Consider the following 24,868-nt stretch of genomic DNA (forward strand, 5'->3'; position numbering starts at 1 on the left):
TGATTTCAGATTGCCAAGACGGGATCTGGTACTCGCTCCTCGAGGGCCTACGACCCTGAATACTCAGAAGACTCCTCATTGCCTGGAAGCGATCGCAGACGTGAACACAGTGAGTTCTATTGTAGAAAGGAATCGGTACTCGCTCTACGAGGGCCTATATTCCTAAAGCTCTGAAGACTCCCTTCCGTCCAAGACGTTATCGCAGGTATGGAGATCGAGAGTTATATTGGCAAGATTACAGATAGGAACCGGTACTCGCTCCACGAGGGCCCATGTTCCTAGAATCCATTACAGACTCTCTTCTACTCTAGAAGCCATTCCATATACAGCTATTGTGAGTTCTTATTACAGACTGTTTGTAGGAACCAGTGCTCGCCTACGGCTCCTGTTCCTACATATACTGAAGACTCTCTGTGGCATAGAGACCATTGCAGACATCTATTATTGTGAGTGTACCATCTTGTATCCAGTATACCCTGTCTACTCACTACTCTATATCGCTCCATGGTGAGACCGCACCTTAAATACTGTGTACAATTCTGGTCGCCGCATCTCAAAAAAGATATAGTTGCGATGGAGAAGGTACAGAGAAGGGCAACCAAAATGATAAAGGGGATGGAACAGCTCCCCTATGAGGAAAGGCTGAAGAGGTTAGGGCTGTTCAGCTTGGAGAAGAGATGGCTGAGGGGGGATATGATAGAGGTCTTTAAGATCATGAGAGGTCTTGAACGAGTAGATGTGACTAGGTTATTTACACTTTCGAATAATAGAAGGACTAGGGGGCATTCCATGAAGTTAGCAAGTAGCACATTTAAGACTAATCGGAGAAAATTCTTTTTCACTCAACGCACAATAAAGGTCTGGAATTTGTTGCCAGAGGATGTGGTTAGTGCAGTTAGTGTAGCTGGGTTCAAAAAAGGTTTGGATAAGTTCTTGGAGGAGAAGTCCATTAATGGCTATTAATCAATTTTACTTAGGGAATAGCCACTGCTATTAATTGCATCAGTAGCATGGGATCTTCTTAGTATTTGGATAATTGCCAGGTTCTTGTGGCCTGGTTTTGGCCTCTGATGGAAACAGGATGCTGGGCTTGATGGACCCTTGGTTTGACCCAGCATGGCAATTTCTTATGTTCTTATGTTCTAATCTCTCTCTACAGCTCAACGACCCAGAGATTATATTCCAGTATCAGAGGGACTTCAGCCCTGCTGAACACATTGACTCACTACTGCCACCTCTGGTGGTCCAGCTTCCAGCCTAATAAAGAATTATTGTATTTATCTCATATTCTAGCCTAGCCGGTGGTTCCTCTCAGGATCTCCTCCTGGGGGCGCTGTCATCTGCCATCGGCCCAGGGATTCACCATTTCCTCCAAGTGGTCATTCCTTACACTACTATCACTCTGTGGGAGCCAACCACTACTGACCACTAACACTGCTAATGGAAGTATTATATAGATAGCTACCTTCTCTTTCTATGGGACTTGCCAGCAGCCTATATATAACAGATTACTACTCCATAGCGGAGGCATGATAGATTGCTATCTCAGTAGCGAAGTACAATATAGCTATTGTTAGCTCCTCTCCTCAGAAGAGTATCATTGAACAGATTGCCAACTCCTCTTCCCTGGGGAGTTGATCCATAACAGATTTCTATCTCCTTCCTTACAGGAGCATCTAACAGCAGTTCGCTAACAGATTACTAACTCCACTCTCCTAGCGGGGTAAGTACTACAGATAGCCAACTCCTCCCCTCTGAAGGAGCAGATCATGACAGATTGCTAACTCCTCCCCCTTTCAGGAGAAAAGCAGAATAGATTGATAACTCCGCCCTCCTGGCGGGGTGAGCAATAGCAGATTGCTAACTCCTCCCCTCTGGAGGAGGAGAGCGTAATACTAGACCTATAGGCGCTGCCTATCTCACCCATAGGACTTTCATATCCTGTCTCCTTCCTGAGATCTCCGGTGATTTCTGTCCAGGTCTAGTTCATCCTCTCGTCACCAGCCACACACCTTTGCTCGATGTGGACACACCTCTCCATTATCTCTCTGGGAGATCCTCTGAGGCCCACCTAAGTCCAGGCAGTCCGGGTACCCAAGGGCTCTACCTGTGGAAACCCCGGATTGCTATTGGTGAAGCTCCAGCTAGCCTCTGTCTCCTTTTGTGCTCTGCCTCCTGGTGGCAGGCACTCTCTGGGTCCGACCAGAGGGCAATACCAATCCTGTACCAGGCCAAGGGTCCACCTCCAGCGCAACAGGTTGCCAAGGCCATGGACTCAGCGGAGTCCTCCGCCTTGCAGGCTGTTCTGGGTCTGGCTACATGCGTCTGGGAGCAGCAACAATTCATCGAAGCATTGGCCACCTCAGTGGAGAGACTGCGCTCTCAACTTAAAGACCCTGCTCTGGCTAACCCAGGGGCCCTCACCCACAACTCGTCCTCTGCCTCATCGCCCTCACGGGCATTGCTGGCCCTCCCAGCTCCTCCCCGTTTCAATGGGAATCCTCGTCTTTGTTAAGGTTTTATCAACCAATGCTACATGCAGTTCTCACTGCAACATTCTCTCTTTCCAGATGAAGTGACGAAGATCACGCTCATCCTATCTCATCTAGAGGGGTAGGCCTTGGCATGGGCCTCCCTGCTTTGGGAATGCTCCGACTCCCTACTACAGCAACTTCCTCAGTTTATCTCAGTACAGCCACCATCTACTCCAACTCCGCCAGGGATCACACTCGTTATCAGAATATATGGTGGATTTCCGGACCCTGACTACGGAATTGGGTTGGCAGGAAGATTGCCTACGGGCACTCTATCTCGAAGGACTATCACCTATTTTAAAAGATGAACTGGCTGCCTGAGAGATTCCTACGTCCCTGGAACATCTTATCTCGCTGGTTGGGCGTATAGACTACCGTCATCGGGAATGCCACCGAGAGGTAAAGGCTCTCTGACCGCTAACCCTGCAAGCACCCCGGTCAGTGAGCCCCAAGTTGAAGGCATTACCGGCGATGCCTCAACCTCCAGAAGAACCAATGTGATGTGAAACCGCTATCTGATGGGAGGAGCAATCAGATAGGAGTTAGCAATCTGATGTGTTCTCCGTGAAGAGATAGCAATCTGTAGTATTTAGGAGAGTTGTGGGTGGATCCTTGGACCAGTGGCAGATGACCACACCCGCGGGGAAGACCCCGAGAGGGACCACCAGTCAGGCTCAGAGATTGGAGACAGACACACACTAGTTCTTTTATTAGACAATATACTGAACCACCAGAGGTGGCATTAGTGAGCTGGAATGCCCGGCTGGGCTGTAGTCCCTCAGAAGCTGGAACAGTGATCCCTGGAGGCTGAGCTGTAGAGAAACTGAAATATAGTGAGTAGGCAGGGTAAGCAGAGTTCATGTACCAAACCTGATGGTAAGACTCACACAATGTCTCAAACAGGAGCTGGAAAGTATAGGCCCTCAAGGAGCGAGTACCTGGTTCCAGGGAAAGCTCTGAGAGAGCGATGGTAACTCACAGATGTAGTAGGCAGTGCTGACTTCCAGGCAGAAATGAATTCTAGTTAGTCTGAGGAGGCAGAGTAGCTTAGAACGAATCCAAATCCGTCATGCCTTATCCTTGCTAACTCGATGTGTTAGCAAATTCTAAGACCTTAAATATCTGTCGCGGGTGACGTCATCTTCAGGGGACGCCCCCGAGGTTCGCTCCATCGCCGGTACTTGAGTCAGGGCTGCAGCACGCGCGCGCCCCTAGGCCTCCAGGAAACATGGTGGTTAGCAGCGTGGAGCCAGTCCGGGGACGCCGGAGGACCTCGGCAGAGGAATGCCGCGGCAGCCAATCTTCCCGCGGGCGAAGAGGGTGGCGCCAAAGAGGTGAGGAGGGCGGAGAGAGGGCATCGGGAACCGACGGACACAACACAATGCAAATAAACTGTGGACACCTCACCCCTGAAGAACGCCTTCGTAGAAAAAAGTCGGGCCTCTGCCTCTACTGTGGGGGTTCTGGCCATCTTATCCAGACCTGTACCGTGCATCCGGGAAACTTCAAAGCCTGAGCCCAGCGGGGGTCCCGAGCTTGGGCACTACAGTTTCAGGCCCTCAACTTTTGCTACTGGTCTCCCTCCTCAGGGAGGCACATTCCTTCGCCACCACTGCCCTAGTGGATACTGGGGCCGGGGGGAATTTTATTCTAGAAGAGATAGTTACACTTCTGCAAATACCCACTCAACCACTGGAGGTTCTGTTGTGCATAGCCTCCATCCATGGAGAACCTCTACCTGACCGTATCACTCACCATATTCTGGCTATCTGACTGACAATGGGGACCCTCCATGAAGAGGAAATCACTCTCCTGACTCTGAAACGGTCAGTACATCCCATAGTCCTTGGTCTCCTATGGCTTCAATTACATTCGCCCCATTTCAACTGGCAATCGCTTCAGCTTACCCAGTGGGGTCCTTGATGCCAGACTCACTGTTTACGGCAGGTGGTCCTGTCCATACCAGTATTGACTTCCACAACCCTTTCCGGGTTGCCCACCCCTTGCATAGAATATAAAGATGTGTTTTCCAAATAGAATGCCGATATCCTGCCTCCCCTCCGGAAATTCAACTGTCCAATAGAACTCTTACCCAGCGCCACACCACCCAAAGGCAGAACCTATCCACTGTCACTCCCGGAGACCCAGGCAATGTTAGAATACATTAAAGAAAACTTAGCCACAGGGCTTATAAGACCTTCTACCTCCCCATCAAGCACTGGATTCTTTTTTGTAAAGAAGAAGGTTAGGAGCCTAAGGCCCTGTATTGATTACAGGAGCCTGAATGCCATTACCCGTAAAGACCGAAATCCACTACCACTCATCAGCAAGCTCTTTGATCGGCTGCAAGGGGCTCAAATTTTCACCAAATTAGACCTACGTGGAGCCTATAACCTAATCCGGATCCAGCCCGAAGACATATGGAAGACCGCATTTAACACCTGGGATGGACACTATGAGTATGTTGTCATGCCCTTTGGGCTGTGCAATGCTCCCGCCATCTTCCAGCGGATGATGAACGAAGTCTTCCAGGATCTCCTGTACTCATTCGTTGTAGTATATCTGGACGACATATTGATCTTTTCCAAGGATCTAAAGTCCCATCACTCCCACGTCCAAACCGTTCTTCAGCGTCTCAGAGACCATCATCACTGCGCCAAACTAGAGAAATGCCTTTTCGAGCAGTCCAGCCTTCCGTTCCTGGGTTACATTATATCTAGCCAAGGGTTTACCATGGACCCAGAAAAACGACAAAGTATTTGTGATTGGCCTCAACCAGTTGGTCTGCAGACTTTGCAGAGGTTCCTGGGGTTCACAAATTATTATCACCACTTTATCGCAGGCTACTCCACGCTGGCTGCTCCACTCACTGCCATGACAAAGAAAGGAAGCGATCTTCAGGTGTGGAGCCCCAAAGCCCAGTCTGCGTTTCAAGCATTGAAAGGAGCCTTTTGTACTGGCCCATGTCTTCATCATCTGGAACCGAACCGTCCTTTCATTGTAGAGGTCAGTGCATCTGCCATAGGAGCTGGGGCGGTCCTCAGTCAGTACTCCTCCAAGGGAGCCCTGGTCCCGTGCTCCTTCTATTCACATAAATTCTCGCCCACAGAATGGAATTACACCATTGGGAACTGCGAACTCCTGGCTGTGAAACTCACCCTCTAAGAATGGTGTCCCTAGCTTGAAGGGGTGCAACACAAGTTTACTATTTTTACTGACCATAAGAACTTAGAGCACCTGAAAGAAGCCCATTTACTCAACCCTCGACAGGCCCGCTGGGCCCTCTTCTTTGCATGCTTTAACTTTAAGCTTTGCTACCACCCAGCAGCGGAGAACCTCTGCACAAATTTGCTCTCATGTTCCCTGGAGCCGGAGGATACTCCCGAGACTCCAGCGCACATCATTGACCCTGCCTGCATCTCCATCGCAGTCACCACCACCGTACTAGCCGGCAAGACAGTGGTGCCCCGTCGCCTCTGAGAATGAGTCCTCCGCTGGGCCCACAACTCCAAACTTTCTGGCCATCCCGGCTGAGCCCGAACTCTCGAGATGCTCCGCAGACACTATTGGTGGGCTAGTATCGTCAAAGACTCCTGAGACTATGTTGACTCCTGCCCCATCTGTGCTCAGCAAAAGCCCCCTACAGGACGTCCTTGGGGGCTTCTCCAACCACTTCCTGCACCCACCAAGCCATGGACTAGTCTATCTACGGACTATATTGTGGACCTGCCTCCCTCCAAGGGGAATACTGTAATCTGGGTCATAATAAACCGCTTCTCCAAAATGGCCCATTTTGTGCCCTTACCTGGGCTACCATCAGCCTTGGAACTAGCTTGACTCTTCCTGACCCATGTCTTTCGACTCCACGGTCTACCGCAAGAGATAGTTTCGGACCGTGGCCCTCAATTCGCCGCGAAATACTGGTCTCTTTGTTAGAAATTTAACATCACCTTAAACTTAACTTCAGTATACGACCCACAAGCTAACGGCCAGGCCAAAAGGACCAACCGTTCCCTGAAAGCCTTCCTTCGGTCATATGTCAACGATCAGCAAGACAACTGGGCCGACTTCCTCCCATGGGCAGAGCTGTCTCACAACACCCATGTTGCCTCCACTACAGAGGTTTCTCCATTTTCAGTGGTCTTTGGCCATCAGCCCCGTCTACCTCTGCCGATTCCACTCCACTATGAATTGAACATGTTAGTAAAAAATGGCAGTCATTATATGAAATTAAATTAAATGCTGTAGTGTAGCAGGGCTGAAACATTTACGGAGTAAGGCTGACCAAATCTCTCTGGGGATGGATAAAACTCTCCTTGTTAGTGCAGACTTAAAATAAATTCTGAAAAATAAAGTCTTGATATTCCACTGGTACGCTAGTGCCTTGGAATAAGTCCAGATAACTCCATTAGTTGTGGTTTTGTTTTTAATTTACAGGAGAGAATATTTATAAAATCCAATCCACAGGCAGCTTCACAGTAAATGTTTTTCCATTCATGATTTGAGTCAATTAGAGTAACAGTAAACAGTAAAATATTATATTGTAAGGGCATACTTTCTGGGTGAACCTATGCCATCTTAAAAGGCATCTTAGGGGTAACTACCGCAGTGGGCTGAGCCCCTGCTTGCATGAGCTGTTTGGCTCAAATTAATTGAGTATTCCAGAAATGTTAAGGCATTTCAGCTAAAGGATCCTGACTCCCTCACTACCCAGTATGGCAAAGATACTAACATCAGAAGAGGCTCCTTGAAGGAGTTTTTGCAAGTAATGCTGCATTGGCCTCCTAGGGGTATTAAGCAAGCCCAGCCTAGAAGTATGGTAAATTGCTGGAATTTTCCATGCTGACTCAGGAGTTAGCCTGGTGAGATGTTCTGTCTTAATTTTCCTTACTGGAACTTCCTATATCTCTTTACAGTTTCAATACTAGGAGTTTCTTCACTTCATATGCCTGGGAATGAGAAATAGGGAATGGACTTTTTTTTATTAGGATCTGCTGGGTTCTTCCAAGTGACCTATACTGGCCACTGTTGAAGACAAGATACTGAGCTTGGTGGATCATTTATTTGTCTTGGCAGACATTTCTTATGTTAAACACACTCATAGAGTCCATAAGTTTGTATGAGCTTCTGTATACAGTGGGTTCCATAAACTTTTATGTAAGGCTATAGGCATGCAAAATAATTTTGTCATCAGCAACATCTGGCATTAGTGTAAAAAGTACCCAAACCCACAAGCAACATATATATATATATATATATATATATATACATACATGCAAACATATGTAGACACACACACACATCCCCCTCACTCACAATCCATGCCCATACCTACCATCCACACCACCCACAAAGATCCACAGCCCAAAACACATCTCCTCCACAAACCCCCCATGCCCACACACAGTCCTTCTATAAAGCTATATTGGAAAGCATTCCTGAAGCTACACCTCACATGCTTTTCCTACTTGTTTCAGCATCACCTGATGCAATCCTGGTTTTACCCACACTACATATGCAAAGCCTTGTAATCCTGCTTATGAAAAGCAGAATTGTAAAGCCATCTTTTCTCTAGCAGTAAAACAAAACTACAAAAAACAGAGCCAGTTAATAACCCTAAGTTAGATATTTCCAACATAATTCCTTGTGTGGACTCTTATGTGGGGGACAGTACATCACTAACTGGAACAAATAACTTAATTTCCACACAATGGCTGGCTGTTTTCCAGGGTGCTTGCTTTATTTTGAGGTAGATAATCCATGAACAGACAAAGGAAACACAATTCAGTTTCTGCATTGTAATATTTTTCACTTGAAAATTCTGTATAATAATAAAATACAACAGATTTTATGTTACGGCTATGGCTGCTGTGCAACCGCCTCACCACCACCTCTAGAGCTGGCTCCCCTGACAGGCCCAGTCTATCTCCCTTCTCCTCTCTATGTTCTGGGCTTTCCCTTATAACCCTGCCTGACAGTTCCCTCAGTGCTTCGGCATCGAGCTCGCCTGGGCTCCCTGCTCTAGCCTTCCTTGCTTGCTGTGCGTGTGGTCCTTTGACCTTGCTTTGCCTTGCCTTGCGTGGCCTTTGGGCCTTCTACCTTGTCTTGCCTTGCCTTGCGTGGCCTTCGGGCCTTCTACCTTGTCTTGCCTTGCCTTACCTTGCGTGGCCTTCGGGCCTTCTACCTTGTCTTGCCTTGCCCTGCCTTGCGTGGCCTTTGGGCCTTCTGTCTTGCCTTGCCTTGCCTTGCGCGGCCTTCGGGCCTTCTACCTTGTCTTGCCTTGCCCTGCCTTGCGTGGCCTACGGGCCTTCTACCTTGTCTTGCCTTGCCCTGCCTTGCGCGGCCTTCGGGCCTTCTACCTTGTCTTGCCTTGCCCTGCCTTGCGCGGCCTTCGGGCCTTCTATCTTGTCTTGCCTTGCCTTGCGTGGCCTTCGGGCCTTCTACCTTGTCTTGCCTTGCGTGGCCTACGGGCCTTCTGTCTTGCCTTGCCTTGCGCGGCCTTCGGGCCTTCTACCTTGTCTTGCCTTGCCTTGCCTTGCGTGGCCTTCGGGCCTTCTGTCTTGCCTTGCCTTGCGTGGCCTTCGGGCCTTCTACCTTGTCTTGCCTTGCCCTGCCTTGCGTGGCCTACGGGCCTTCTGTCTTGCCTTGCCTTGCCTTGCGCGGCCTTCGGGCCTTCTACCTTGTCTTGCCTTGCCTTGCCTTGCGTGGCCTTCGGGCCTTCTGTCTTGCCTTGCCTTGCGTGGCCTTCGGGCCTTCTGTCTTGCCTTGCCTTGCCTTGCGCGGCCTTCGGGCCTTCTACCTTGTTTTGTCTTGCCTTGCCTTGTGCGGCCTTCGGGCCTTCTACCTTGTGCTGTGTATGGTCTTCGGACCTTCTGCCCTGCCCTGCCTTGCTTACTGTGCGTGCGGTCCTACGGGCCCTCTGCTCTACTGTCTGTGTGTGTTTGGCCTACGGGCTCTCTGCCCTGCTTACTGTGTGTGGCCTACGGGCCTTCTGTGTGTGTGTGGCCTACGGGCCTTCTGACCTGCCTTGCCCCGCTTACGGTGTGTGGCCTACGGGCCTTCTGTGTGTGTGTGGCCTATGGGCCTTCTGACCTGCCTTGCCCCGCTTACGGTGTGTGGCCTACGGGCCTTCTGTGTGTGTGTGGCCTACGGGCCTTCTGACCTGCCTTGCCCCACTTACGGTGTGTGGCCTACGGGCCTTCTGACCTGCCTTGCCCCGCTTACGGTGTCTGGCCTTCGGGCTTTCTGTGTATGTGTGGCCTACGGGCCTTCTGACCTGCCTTGCTCTGCCTCCTGCCCTGACCCAGCCTGAACCTAGACACTGCTATCTGCCGCCTGCCCTGACCCAGCCTGAACCTAGACACTGCTATCTGCCTCCTGCCCTGACCCAGCCTGGACCCAGACCCTGCTAACTGCTGCCTGCCCTGACTCAGCCTAGACCCAGACACTGCTACTTGCTGTCTGCCCTGACCCAGCCGGGACCCAGACACGGTTTCCAGCCATCCCTGTCTCTCTCCACCTGGAGCCACCCTTTTGGGTGGTGTTCACTACCCCTGAACTCAGCCCAAGCGTAACAGTATGCCGAAGCCATCAAATTCCAGGGGAAGAGATAGGTCTGTGTGCTAAACCGGTGAGTCAACTTTTTTTTCACTATTACAAGATGCCTCCTTCAAAGTTTTATACCTGCAATTCCTGTTAGACCTTGAATTACCTAAGCTATCAGAACTGTCTAGCCTGTCAACTTGCTGGTCAGGAACACTGGTCGTGCAGTAACTGCAATAAGAGAAATGTCTCTGTCTATCAAGAGTGTTTAAACTGTTCTACTCCACAGCCAGGATGGTGGAAATGTTCATGTATTCCGTGCCTTTTGCCTCCAGGCGAACCCTGCCCCCGCTGCAAAGCTAACGGGCCATCTGTTTCTCCCAAAAGCTCAGCTAGTTCTACTACTGGGCGTTCAGCTTCTGGCCCAGTTAGCAACATTATTTCATGTAACAGTTTATGGATTAAGCATTCTAGCACTTCATCTCTGGACACTTTGGAAAAAACTTGCTACCAGGAAACAAGTATTAATTCTGAAAATCTTAGAGCTCACCGGGTTAAGAAGCCTTCTATAACTTCCACGCTAGAGCCTCAGAAACGAAAGCTGAGAGAAGTAATTAACTCTAGCAGAGCTCTGCTTCCCACAGCTGCAGTTAAGACACTAACGAGCACCTTCCCTAGACATCCTAGAACTGCCTGTGCCCTCTCTAAGCAGCTCCTCCAGAAACAAAAGCAGGAGCTTCTGACTCAAGGTATCAAGCCCACGGCAGTACAATCTTTGTCCTCCCTGCGCCTTAATTCTAACCTTGTTGCTCTGCCATCCAAGCATGCTGCATTACCCCATGAGGGGCCTGAACCTGTTGCATCATCCCGAGCGGGTTCCAAGACTGCTGCATTTCCCCAAGAGGGGCCTGAGCCTGCTGCATCACCCCAAGAGGGGTCCAAGTCTGCTGCATCTCCCCGCAAGGGGTCCAAGTCTGTGGCATCACCCCGCGAGGGGTCCAAGTCTGTGGCATCACCCCGCGAGGGGCCTGAATCTGTTGCATCACCCCGAGAGGGGTCCAAGCCTGTTGCATCACCCCGAGAGGGGTCCGAACCTGTTGCATCACCCCGAGAGGGGCCCAAGCCTGCTGCATCACCCCGAGAGGGGCCTGAACCTGTTGCATCATCCCGAGAGGGTTCCGAGCCCGCTGCATCACCTCGAGTGGAGTCCGAGCCCGCTGCTTCACCCCCGGAGGGGCTCGAACCGGTCCTACTGACAGACTGTGTCTCTCAGCCGTCTGAAACTGCCGAACCGGTCTTGCTGCCGCCCCCAGAGGGGTCCGAACCGGTCTTGCTGCCGCCCCTGGAGGGGTCTGAACTGGTCCTGCTGTCGTTCCCGGAGGGGTCCAAACCGGTCCTACTGACAGACTTTCTGACTCAGCCATCTGGGTCTACTGAACCAGTCCTGCTGCCGCCCCCGGAGGGGCTCGAACCGGTCCTGCTGCCACTCCCAGAGGGGCTCGAACCGGCCCTGCTTCCGTCCCCGGAGGGGTCCGAACCGGTCCTACTGACAGACTTTCTGACTCAGCCATCCGAGCCTGCTGAACCGGCCCTGCTGCAGTCCCCGGAGGGGTCCGAACCGGCCCTGCTGCAGTCCCCGGAGGGGTCCGAACCGAGCCTGCCAACAGACTTTGTTACTCAACCATCTGAGCCTGCTGTACCGATCCAGCTGCCGACTCGGGAGGGGCCCGTGCTGGTCCTACGGTCACCGACCCTGGAGGAGTCTGTGCCGGCCCTGATGCCGATCCTGCAGGGGTCCGGACCAGTCCTGCTGTCGTCTCAGGAGGGATTACGGACTATTTCTCTGCCCCAGGTGGGGTTTATGTTCCCCTTGTCACCCCAGGAGGGGTTATGGAAATCTGCACCGCCTCTGCTACCCCAGGAGGGGTCTAACTCTGCCGCCTTGTCCCAGGAGGGGTTATGGACTATGTTGCTGCCCCAGGTTGGGGTTGCATCTGCCTTATTACTCCAGGAAGGGTTATGGACTGCCTTGCTGCCTCGGGAGGGAGTTGAACCTGCCGCATCGCCCCCGGAGTGGTCTCACGTTATTATTGAGTACCTCCTGCAAAAGTGGGATCCAGGAGGAGGGGGAGGCCTTGAGGGGGGGGGTACTGATACGGCTATGGATGCTGTGCAACCGCCTCACCACCAGGGGTCCCTCTAGAGCTGGCTCCCCTGACAGGCCCAGTCTATCTCCCTTCTCCTCTCTATGTTCTGGGCTTTCCCTTATAACCCTGCCTGACAGTTCCCTCAGTGCTTTGGCATTGAGCTCGCCTGGGCTCCCTGCTCTAGCCTTCCTTGCTTGCTGTGCGTGTGGTCCTTTGACCTTGCTTTGCCTTGCCTTGCGTGGCCTTTGGGCCTTCTACCTTGTCTTGCCTTGCGTGGCCTTCGGGCCTTCTACCTTGTCTTGCCTTGCCTTACCTTGCGTGGCCTTCGGGCCTTCTACGTTGTCTTGCCTTGCCTTGCCTTGCGTGGCCTTCGGGCCTTCTACCTTGTCTTGCCTTGCCCTGCCTTGCGTGGCCTACGGGCCTTCTACCTTGTCTTGTCTTGCCTTGTCTTGCGCGGCCTTCGGGCCTTCTACCTTGTGCTGTGTATGGTCTTCGGACCTTCTGCCCTGCCCTGCCTTGCTTACTGTGCGTGCGGTCCTACGGGCCCTCTGCTCTACTGTCTGTGTGTGTTTGGCCTACGGGCTCTCTGCCCTGCTTACTGTGTGTGGCCTACGGGCTTTCTGTGTGGGTGTGGCCTACGGGCCTTCTGACCTGCCTTGCCCCGCTTACGGTGTGTGGCCTCCGGGCCTTCTGTGTGTGTGTGGCCTACGGGCCTTCTGACCTGCCTTGCCCCGCTTACGGTGTGTGGCCTACGGGCCTTCTGTGTGTGTGTGGCCTACGGGCCTTCTGACCTGCCTTGCCCCACTTACGGTGTGTGGCCTACGGGCCTTCTGACCTGCCTTGCCCCGCTTACGGTGTCTGGCCTTCGGGCCTTCTGTGTATGTGTGGCCTACGGGCCTTCTGACCTGCCTTGCTCTGCCTCCTGCCCTGACCCAGCCTGAACCTAGACACTGCTATCTGCCGCCTGCCCTGACCCAGCCTGAACCTAGACACTGCTATCTGCCTCCTGCCCTGACCCAGCCTGGACCCAGACCCTGCTAACTGCCGCCTGCCCTGACTCAGCCTAGACCCAGACACTGCTACTTGCTGTCTGCCCTGACCCAGCCGGGACCCAGACACGGTTTCCAGCCATCCCTGTCTCTCTCCACCTGGAGCCACCCTTTTGGGTGGTGTTCACTACCCCTGAACTCAGCCCAAGCGTAACATTTTAGTCTAGGTAAGTTCAGATACAAAGAGATGTCACAGCATCAAAATTAACAATGGCATTGGTATTCGCCTCTACAACTAATGATGCTCAGAACTTTCTGGTGGAAATTGTAGGTCAATCATATAATACTATAAAGGTAACTAATTTCCCATATCAACACTTATTTCGACGCTTGAATAGTGACCATCATAATAGGCATCATTGTGTAGTGCTCTCCAGCACTCTGCCTTATGTATAATCATAGGTCAGTGTTACTGTCCAAAATAATTTAAAAAATGTTTTATGTGCTTCTTCACCCATGAAAATTAAAATGAACCAAGCTATATTAACGATTCTTCTGCAATGCAATGCTGTTAGCAAATTGCAGTCTCAATGCCCGACACGGTACTGTTTCGGACTCAATAATGTCCTTTATCAAGGGCTCTGTTCTGCGTCAAAAGCACAACATTAATCAACATTAATACAACTCAAAATTGCCAACGAATTTGAAATTTGAAATCGATTTGGGCATTCAAATATGAGGATTACAGTCGATAGACAGCATTCCACATAATAGTGGTTTTCTGGATACAAGATAAGTAGAGTTGTAATTGAATATGGACTATTAATGACAAAAAGTTGGGTCGTTAATATAGCTTGATTCATTTTAATTTTCACAGGTGAAGAAGCACATAAAAAATTTAAAATTTATTTTGGACAGTAACATTGACCTATGATTATACATAAGGCAGAGTGCAAAATGCTGGAGAGCACTACACAATGATGCCTATTATGATGGTTACTATTCAAGCGTCAAAATAAGTGTTGATAAGGTATTCGCCTCTACATCACAGCTATATTTGGCTCGTGGTTGAACTAAAACTCCCCAGTAAAGTCAAATCCACTTAAACTCTAGACACATATAAATTAATTAATCAATGAAAAAAAAATTCTAAGGCTAATATTCAAAAAAAGCCGAGTTCCTAAATTTAGGCTCGTAAGTAGGTGTCTATTTTCAGCTGAAACTTAGGGTCCTACTTCATTTCATGATGTTTTTAAAATGAAATAGAAGAAAAATCAACAACATTTCTTTGGTCTATTTCCATTTCATTTTAAAAAAGGAAAAAGCCCTATGAGGAAGACCAGAGACTTTCCTGAGATCTCCTGTGTCTCCCTGAGGCTATCTGGGGCCAACACAGGGCTCCGATATGAGACCCCCTGGGACCCTCCCTAGGGCAGACCCGGGATCCATCAACTGGGACCTCCAATTTCCCCCTACCCAAAAGTTACCGGGGCTGGGAACCACCCCAGTCCCTACTTACCATGTCCAAGGGGGTCCAGATGGGCAGGAAGGATGCCCATTCATTTCCTGCCCTGATGTCATCCACATGGCCGGCAAGGGTGCCGGTTAGCCTTAAAACTGGCACAATAGTGTGATGCCAAAATGATGATGGCCGGCCCACCGCCATAGTATGACATCAGAATAGTGCCTTCTCAGAGCTGGTCAGTGCCATTTCCTTGAACGGCCATACAAGAAAATAGCACCGGCTGCTCCTGAGAAGGTGTCATTTGACTTAAGACTATGGTGCTGATCGTAGGATTGACTGACGCCATTGCTAGCCATGTAGATGATATCAAGGCACAAGGTGTGTGGGCATTCCCCTGCCCATTTGGACATTGTGGACAGAGTAAGTGGGGGGCTGGGGTGGTTCCCAGTCCTGAGACATTTTTGGGGAAGGATAAGGGGTCACAGAGTGCCTGAGTAGGCCCCCCCTTTTTTTTTTAAATCTATCTCTTTCTTGAGTTTTCAAACATCAAGAATGCTTGACTCCAGAAATAAAAGAAATAAAATTCCAAATTTCCAAATAAGTAACCAAGAAACCGAAATTAACATAATTAGATCTCAATAATGGAGGAGGAAGAGAGGCAATAGCATTGGAAAAAAATATAAATAATAGCTCATCAAATTCCCTAGAGATTATGTACAGTAGCAGGAGGAGTAGCTCCCATTTGAAAGAAAGCTTCAAGATAGGTCATAGAACAAAATCCTAGCATTCCCAGATTTCACTAAACATTTACAAGGAAAACATAACACTAAACTAAATCCTAAGGGGTAGATTTTATAAAGTTGTGCGCGCAGATGCACGCATGTTATAAAATCAGGGGTCGGTGGGTGCAAGTGGGTGCACAATTGTGCAACTTGCATGCACCAACACCCATGGCCTTCCCTACCCCCTTAGCCTGACCTTCCTACCTCTTCCCCTAGCCTTCCCGCTCCCTAACTCTAACCTATCCCCCCAAATTTTTATTTTACCTGTTGCGCCTGCCTGGAGGCAAGTAGCGCGCGCTGGCACTGTGCCGAGGGCCTCTAGCCCTTCCCCGCCCTAGCCCCAGCCCAACCCGCCCACTCCCCGCCCCAGCCCCAGCCCAACCCGCCCACTCCCCGCCCCCTGCCTGCCCACTCCTTGATGCCCCGGGACATACGCACGTCCCGGGGATTTACGCACGTGACCTTTTTAAAATCTGGGCCTAAGGCAATAAATCTCTCTTTAAGCAGTAAAATAAAATTTTCCTCCTAGATTGCGACACTCTGGACACATCCAAGAAGATGGCGCTTTGTTTTTTTAAAATGAAAACCAGAAACAAAATAAACATTCAATGAAACAAACCCCAGGGAAACCCTTCCCTCCCCAAAACAACATTTTTGAGGCTGCACATCCCTATAGATTACTGCAATTTTTTCCTGGTCTTCCTATAAACTGATTGTTCACTTCTGCCACTTTTAAGTCATTAACATTTGCATATATTTTATTGTATGTATATTTTTTAGGGGAGAGAGAAGAGGAAATGCACACGTGTGTCTCTTGGTTGAAGATGGGGAGTATCTATGGGCCTGAGTCTTGTTCTTTTATGTAGCTAGGGATGTATTTGTCTTTCAGTGAAGTAGGAAAAGCCAGAACAGGTTCAAGCTGCTTCTTCTGATATACAGTTTGTCAGAAAATTTATAGGGGAGTGATGCACTCTTGCCAGTGAGTGCTATTAACAAACAGAAGTAGATGGCAAACTAGAACAGTGTTTCTCAACTAGTGTGTGTGCCCTCACACCTGATCAGGTGTGACATGGAAAAGCCATCACTGCCTAAAGTTCAAATCCAGATCAGCGCCTGGGCTCTGCTCTTAGCACCTCTCTCACACCAACAAATGACACCATGGTGGTTCTTAAATGTGTAGGAACTCTTTCCTGAGAACATGTGTAATCATACATGCCTCTTCTTTCTAGCTACAGCATAAGTCCCAGTGTAGGGTAATTAATGGAAAACATACAGGACACAGGCAGCATACAAGGCACGGACGTTGGGCTTCGCTTTCTGTAGCTTACGCATTTTGCGCTGTCTGGAGCCGCTTCCTTTGAGTCTTTCTAGTCTCCGCCTTATTCCCAGGCTGAGTGGAAAGGGGAAGGCATGCCCTGAGTACTGGATGTGACTCGCTCTGAGTGCTGGGACTGAAGGGGCTCTGGCAGCCACATGTGGCAGCCAATATAATTAACTGAGCCAGCTGCATACACCACACTGACTTCTCCTTTTTCCTACACTGTATATAAAGGGAGAAGGTCCATTGTGATGTGTTCATGTGTATCTCTACCCAGTCTTCTTTGTTTTGGAAGAAAGACTGATGGAGCTTTCAAGAGGGGTATGTAGCCAAAAAGTTTTCATTTTTTTGTTTCATTATTTTTGGATTTTTTTTCATTGCATTTTAGTGTGCACTAAAATCCATGTGAGGTAATGTGCACTAAGCAATAAGAACACACTAAAAATATTAGTTTGAATTAATTGAAACAAAACGAAAGGAACAATAATGCATCCCTAACTTTCATTGCTTCCAATGCTGTTCTTTTGGCCATGTAAGTCCTCTCTGCTGCCTGCTTGTTGGAGTTTGGTATCCTACACAACATCTTTGTTAATATAAGAGTGCCTTGGGCTGGAAAAGGTTGAGAAACTGAATTAGAAGCTTCTAGGACCAATTTTCTAATTCCCACTCCAGTGAATTATATTATACAAACAGATGGTTGCCACAGTAATTAGAAACTCAGAACTAGGCTGAACTTCCATGATGGTAAGGAATTAGATTGGCAATACTAACTCTCTAATATCTGATGAAGAGGCATTCTTTTCTCCTGCTAGTATTTTGAAGCACAGGATCTAGAATAATCCAGCTGTTTGTGTAGATATATTGCATCAGGGCACCTATTTTCATTTTTTAAGCTTTGATACACAATGATAAAAGTGCATGTGTTGATATGGCTGAAGCTCACTTATTATATAGTGCTCATGTATAAATACCTAAGAGATTTTATAAGGATTCAACTTTTGCAGTCGGTTTTGATAATAAGGAGCCTTACTTATTAATAATATGGATGCATGGGTCTTTAGTTTGGTTCCTTGGTCCATCAAACTCAGCCACATCTAATTACCATGCGCTATGTAATTTCTGTATGTACAGTAGCTGTTCTCCTCTAAAGTGCCCATCTATGTTTGAGAGTGAGGAGGCATCTGCTCACCTTTACAGCTTTGAGAATAGAGACAGAGAGGAAAGTACTGGTCATGTTTGCTTGGGACCAGGATAGGGGAAAGGGTGATGCTATGGTGTTCAAAAGCAGGGGTGTTTCTCACTTTGCCTTCTTCTCTTAAACTTAATGTCATCTGTTTTCTTTAGCACACAGACCTGTCACAGTACATGTCCCAGCACCCTGGTGGACTACACCCTCACAATGTTAAGGTAAGCTGCTCAAGATTTCACCTCTCTACTGTAGGATTACAAAGTAGCTCCATCTTATCTGGACAGACCTGGTTCTACCTTATTGTATCCATAGTTCCAATTAAAGCAGGGCTGCAAGTCCATAGATGTTTCAGAGTAAAGCCAGAACTGACTCAGCCTGTTTAGATGACTTTTATTTATTTTGGCCTTTACTATATATAGAGCTCTATGCCAGATCAATCTATAACACTGGGGAACACAATTTTCGTTGAGTTAGATCTGACACTTGTTTTTGACTAAGTTTTGACATCTGAATCCAAAAATAACCCCAGTTTTTCTCTATCACGTCAACTTTTTAAGGTACAAGATACCCTCCCTTTGTCCCAAAAATCATACAAAATGTACATACAAAGGAAATAAAAGAAAAGAAATTACCTGAATATACTGTTTATTTAGAGTTATTTTATTCATACAAAGGCTATATATTGTTACTGTAAGTCAAATTGTGTACAAGTAGTAAAGTTCTGCTACCAAACATACATATTAAGGTAAACATTTACGCTTATAGCTTTTCCGGCAGTGTTCAATATGTGGACAATCTCGCCTGATGCTCCAACAATAGTCAGCCATCATATGTACATCACATCCACCCTGATACCGTGCCTCCATGACCTTCAAATCTTGGTGGAATCGTTCACCTTGCTCATCAATGACTGCACCAAGGTTTTTCGGGAAGTCAGCAAGATGGCTATGCAGAAAATGCATTTTGATGCTCATGTTGCAACGAAGCATTTTGAAGCTCTCCAAGAGTTTCTGGACAATTTCAGTGTAATTCTGAGCGTGTATTTCCAAGAAAGTCCTTGACAAGGTTTTTGAATGACAACCAAGCATTCTTTTGGAGTTCTGACATTGTCCCGATGAAATGTTCATCTTTAATGAGCTGCTGAATCTGTGGACTGTCAAACACACTGGCCTTTATCTTTTCAAACGACAGGCTAGGAACTGCCAAAATGAGATACTTTGCAATAAACAGCCTATTACCATAAAACATGCCCCTTTTCCTATCGCATGCGATATTTAGTGCATTTTGATAAATCCAGGCCTAAGATAGGCTGTAGAGAAAAAACTTGACGTGATAGAAGAAAACTAACTGCCGTTTTGAAATCAGCATGCCTATTTAAGTCTAAAACAGCTGAACAATCGAACTCAACAGGAATTATGTTAAAAATTGTTCCCCAGTGTAATATATTGCACTAAGGTACAATAAATCCTTGTCCCAAGAGTTTACATTCTACATGGCTATCTGGGGCAACAGAAGATAAAAAGGCCTATATATTACAAGTTTTCTCCCATTTTCTGTCTATGGGAAAATTACATAATACATCTGGACCATAGTAACTTGCTCAAAGTCACAAGGAATGTCAGCGGGGAAGTAGAATTTGAACCCTGGTCTCCAGCATGTTACTCTAGGCCAAATCAATCGATATCCCTATTCAATTTTAGTGGGAGAAGTGAAGAACGATATCTCATAGTTCAGATCCATTTTTATAATAAACATCACAATGACCAAGTGACAGACATTCCAAAAATATAGGCGTTATTAATTAGGGGAGCTTTCAAATACAATACTTCTAGTGGTGGGCAAGCATCTTACCTACTATCATATCACAAAATATTAGAGATGTGAATCGGAACTGAAATCCGAACCGATTCTGGTTCCGATTCACATCTATAGAGATGTGAATCGGAACTGAAATCCGAACCGATTCTGGTTCCGATTCACATCTCTACAAAATATCAGACAGTTCTTGCAGTTTTGCTGAATCACAGCAAGTAGCCTCCATACCCTTTAGAATTTACCAATGCATTTCCTCGTGCTCTGTGTGGATAATCTCATGTGGCTCATAAGAACATAAGGAATTGACATACTGGGCCAGACTGAGGGTCCATCAAGCATAGTATCCTGTTTCCAACAGTGGCCACTCCAGGATACAAGTACCCAGCAAATACCCAAATAGTAAATAAATCCCATGCTACTAATGCCAGTAATATCCAGTGGCCATTCCCTAAGTCAATTTGATTAATAGCAGTTTTTTAATTTCTCCTCCAGGAATGTATCCAAACCTTTTTTAAACCCAGCTATGCTAACTGCCTTAATCACATCCTCTGGAAATGAATCCCAAAGCTTAATTGTGCATTAAATGAAAAATAATTTTCTCTGATTTGTTTTAAATGTGCTATTTGGTAACATCATGGAGTGCCCCCTAGTCCTTGTATTATCTGAAAGTGTAAATAACCGATTCACATTTACCCGTTCTAGTCCTCTCATAATTTTATAGACCTCTATCATATCCCCCTTCAGTCATCTTTTCTTCAAGCTGAACAGCCCTAACCACTTTAGCCTTTTCTCACAAGGGAACCAATTCATTCCCTTTATCATTTTGGTCGCCCTTCTCTGAACCTTTTCCAGTGCAACTATATCTTCTTTGGGATGCGGCAACCAGAATTGCACACAGTACTCCAGATGTGGTCTCACCATGGAACAATACAGAGGTACTATGATATTCTCTGTTTTATTCACCATTCCTTTCCTAATAATTCTTGACATTCTATTTGCTTTTTTTGACTACTGCAGTACACTGAGCCAATGATTTCAAACCAAAAGGCTCTGATACCTTTTGGTTTGCTCTGCTGTTTGCAATAGAGTTAGACTTGCCAGGCTTTTGAGGAACAAGTCTCAGTTGCTGCACTAGATTGAAGGCAGGGTAAGCTGCACTGGACAGTATCACTTAGGGAACCCTCTCTCTCTCTCTCACTCTCTCTTTCTAAGCATATACAGTATATATGAGCTTATTTGTTAACTCAGTATCGTAACATTGTAACATTAATTATAGACATCATGGAGGACAGCTGACATTAACACACTTATTAGCTAGACAGGCACAGGGATTGCTACCTCCTATATCTGGGAATAAGCAATAGAAAGATGATCTTCTAGATACTTCCAAATGACCCAGATTGGCCACTGTTGGAGACAGGATGCGGAGGCTCATTGGATCACTGGTCTGAACCAGTATAGTGGTACTTAGGTTTTTATGAGAGCAAGACTCTTTCAGAGCATTGCAACCCCCTCCTACATCACAGTGGATCCACATTTTCTCATTTCATCCATCATTACCTTAACAAAAGAAAATAAAAGAAACAAATCCAGATCCTTATTTAGGTACTTCAAAAGATTTCAGATGAGCTTTAGTTCATGTAAACCAGAGCTTTCCAAACTTTTCATGTTGGTGACACACTTTTTAGACAAACATAATTTCAAGACACAGTAATTCAGTCTACTAGCAAACCAGAGGTTAAAGGTTAAACAAACGAAACATATTTTGACAATGTGTGTATGTTTCCTTAAATATATACATAAATAAAATGTTTCACAACACAACCTATCTCATGAAAACCTTTCATTTATATTACAAATATATAATTTTCCAAGATTAATGTTATTGTTATAATTTAGGAGTAACAATGTCTGTCCCCCACACACTCATCTTTCTACTCCCCAAGCATGTCTGTCCACTACACACTCATCTCTCTCCCCCCCCCAAGTATGTTTCTGTCCCCCACACACTCATATCTCCCCCCCCCAGCACATGTCTGGCCCCCACACTCATGTACCTCTTCTTTTTGATTGTTGCCAGTTCAGTGCTTCACTCCCTTCAGGGTTCAAGCCTGCGGTGGTGCATAACACCTTCCATGATCACCAGACACTATTGCTTGCAATACTCATCAGCAGCAGCAGCCAATGACAGGGACAGCTGGTCTAAAGTCCTACCCACCAAGCCCAAAAAAACGTGATTGACAGCAAAAATCGCCCAATAATAAGCAACCCGTGAACTGAAAAAAAAAAAAGCGAATTGCTAGTAAAAAAAACCCAAACTTGCGTCGGATTTGACGGCGCGGCATCACGTGCCATCACCTGCGCGTGACCTGGAGAGGAGTGGCTATGTGGACCGGGTTTTAATGTGCTACATTCGCGCGACACACCTGCACACTGCAGGTGACACACTAACGTGTCCCGACACACAGTTTGGAAAGCTCTGATGTAAACAGTAATCACTGCAAATTGTAATGTCCTATCTGATTGGCCTAAACTACTCAGAAGCAGCCCAATTGCACAAAATATTTTTATATTAAAAAAAAAAAGAAAGAATAACCCAGTGTCTCTGTTCTGAGGCAGCTTTTCATGTTCCAACTATTGCGAGGCTTGGCCTACATCCATCGCCAACACATCCTGCACAGGGACCTGAAGCCACAGAACCTGCTCATTAGTTACCTGGGAGAGCTTAAGCTGGCTGATTTTGGTGAGTCCTTTTCTATTTGCAACTCATGGGCTGAGGTCCTCAATGAGGAGTCCAAGGGATACTTCCAATTCCAAGGGCTTACTATATTAACTCTTCCTATAACTTCCACAAGCCTACTATTTTCCAGGATTCCCTGCTAGTGGAGGGGGTGAATGGGGGTGGGGAATAATCTCCAGGGTTCTGATGTTGATTTAACCGTCTTTAAATTGTGCAGTAATAACACTGGGCAACAATGAAAGTATTACTGACCTAAAAAGGTCCTACTCTGTAGTATCTTGATGTGCTGAACACGAATATGACCATGAAAAGTTTTTATTGGCTCTCGTTTTGAAGGTATTTAATATAGTTCACTTGCTATGTTTAGTCATGTAAATTTATCCAGTAGGACTGTAAATAAGCCTAGAACGATGTAATATTGCATCATATTGCATAATACCATCATGCACACATCATCCAGAGTTTATTACATCATTTTCTGATGCAATGCAGTTCTACTACCATGCTGCTGCCGAGTAAGCTGACGTCAGCAGTGTACTATATGAAGCCCAGTCAGAAAGGGTGAGCATTTGAAATATTCATGCTGGCTGACTACTGCAGGACACTCCGCAGAGATGCTCCCGAACAGGTGTACAAGAGACAAGCAAAGAAATCTAAGATGTAGTCTATTACTTCATTTTTCAAACGGTATTAACCGAAGGTCTCCTACTATTGGCATACGGTTCAAGATGTAATTATATTATTGCATATTACAAAAAAAAATAGAGCCAATTTTGCATTTTCACAGTCACATTCGTGTTTAGCACATGGAAATTTATAAGAATTGACTAATTTCATTTCCGTAACATGACTTTTGTGAAAATTTGTTGCCCAGTGTAATCATGCTGGATGATAAGTAGCTCCAACATAACTTTACTGATAACTGATTTTAAAGTGAAGTAAATGACAATTTACAAAGCCTTGTTTACAGTCCATAACATTCTCATTTTCCAATAAATCTGTGTCTCTGCATTGATGGCTTAATTTAATCTCTTGTTTCCATATCCCATTCCAATTTCAGGGGCAGTTTTGGAGCTTCCTCCCAGATTGGTAGATATGATACTTGAATTAGTCTAGATGGCATAATTCAAAGTCCCATTTCTCATACCTTGATTCAGTTGTCAAGAATAGGCTTCTTACTTCTTATACAAACTCCTCCCAGAATATCCTGATATCTAATGGTTAACATCAGTTTGGTGCCATGGATTCTCCTTTCTTCCCAATCTTCTCCTGCTCCCAGGAATAACTGAAGATCCATTCCATGCATGACCTCTGAAGGGTCACTGGACCTCTCTGGGTGAGAGTCTCCTATGAAAAACTCCTCTCCCAAAGACAGCAACTAAATTCCCTTGGCCAAGAGGAATTTAGCTGGCTGGTAAAAGTAAAAAATAGTTTTCAAAATACGAACAAAAGGGTAAGGAAGTGTAGATAAAAGCTTCTTTCAATACAATCCCAAAAATTAGGAAATAATATTCTTTTTTATCTTTTGCATACCCAGGCCTTAATCCCCAAGGACAAAAGTATTCTCTCCCAAAAACAAGAAAAAAACAAAACAGGAGCAGGATCAGCAACATCCTGTCTCCTCAGAAGTCTTAACTAAAAATCCACACCCTCTCTAAATATTTCTCCTTTACATAGTAGTAGGAAGCAACCATCACAACAGCCCATATGGGGGAGCTGTAATCCACTTGATTGCACAAATGATATGCTCCAGCTATAATTACCAGCTGGCTCATTAAGGCAGGGTTTTCCAAACTTATCCTGGGAACCCCACAGCCAGCTGGCTTTTCAGGATATCCACAATGAATATGCATGAGATAAATTTGCAAATCATGGAGGCTTGGTATATGCAAATTTACCTTATGCATATTCATTGTGGATATCCAGAAAATGCAATTGGCTGTGGGGATCCTAGGACAGGTTTACGAAGCCCTGCATTAAGGATTGGCCAAGCCAGATATGGTTTCTTTCTTTCAGCTTTAAATCCCAGACAGTTGCCTGCATTTCATAGGAAATGAGGACTTAAAATTCCAGAATGCAATGGACTGTCTCATCTTGTTTTTAATCACCTGGCTTCCTCTTGAACTATTTCATGCATAACTATCAACTTATTGATAGCCATTAATGAGTAAAATGTGTGTGGCTTTCTATAGCTATAAAGGGGAAATTCTGCTAGAGCAGGGGTGGGAAACCTCCAATCCTCGAGGACCATAAACTAGGTTTTCAAGATATCCCTAATGAATATGTATGTGAAAAATTTACATGCATACTGCCTCAACTGTCTGAAATTTATATCATGCATATTCAT

At 46.6% G+C, this 24,868-nt stretch overlaps 1 protein-coding gene across 1 annotated transcript in view; it reads left to right on the plus strand.

Annotated features, from left to right (window-relative positions):
• The window catches only part of CDK15 (cyclin dependent kinase 15), a 226,406-nt gene that overhangs the window by 68,702 nt on the left and 132,836 nt on the right, over nucleotides 1–24,868 (plus strand). Inside the window, exons 7-8 of the mRNA XM_029606275.1 lie at nucleotides 18,122–18,184; nucleotides 22,401–22,524. Of these exons, the coding sequence (XP_029462135.1) occupies nucleotides 18,122–18,184; nucleotides 22,401–22,524 (187 nt within the window). The remainder of the gene's footprint in view (nucleotides 1–18,121; nucleotides 18,185–22,400; nucleotides 22,525–24,868) is intronic.

This window comes from Rhinatrema bivittatum, chromosome 6 (assembly GCF_901001135.1).
Source record: "Rhinatrema bivittatum chromosome 6, aRhiBiv1.1, whole genome shotgun sequence".
In the NCBI taxonomy this organism is placed as follows: domain Eukaryota; kingdom Metazoa; phylum Chordata; class Amphibia; order Gymnophiona; family Rhinatrematidae; genus Rhinatrema; species Rhinatrema bivittatum.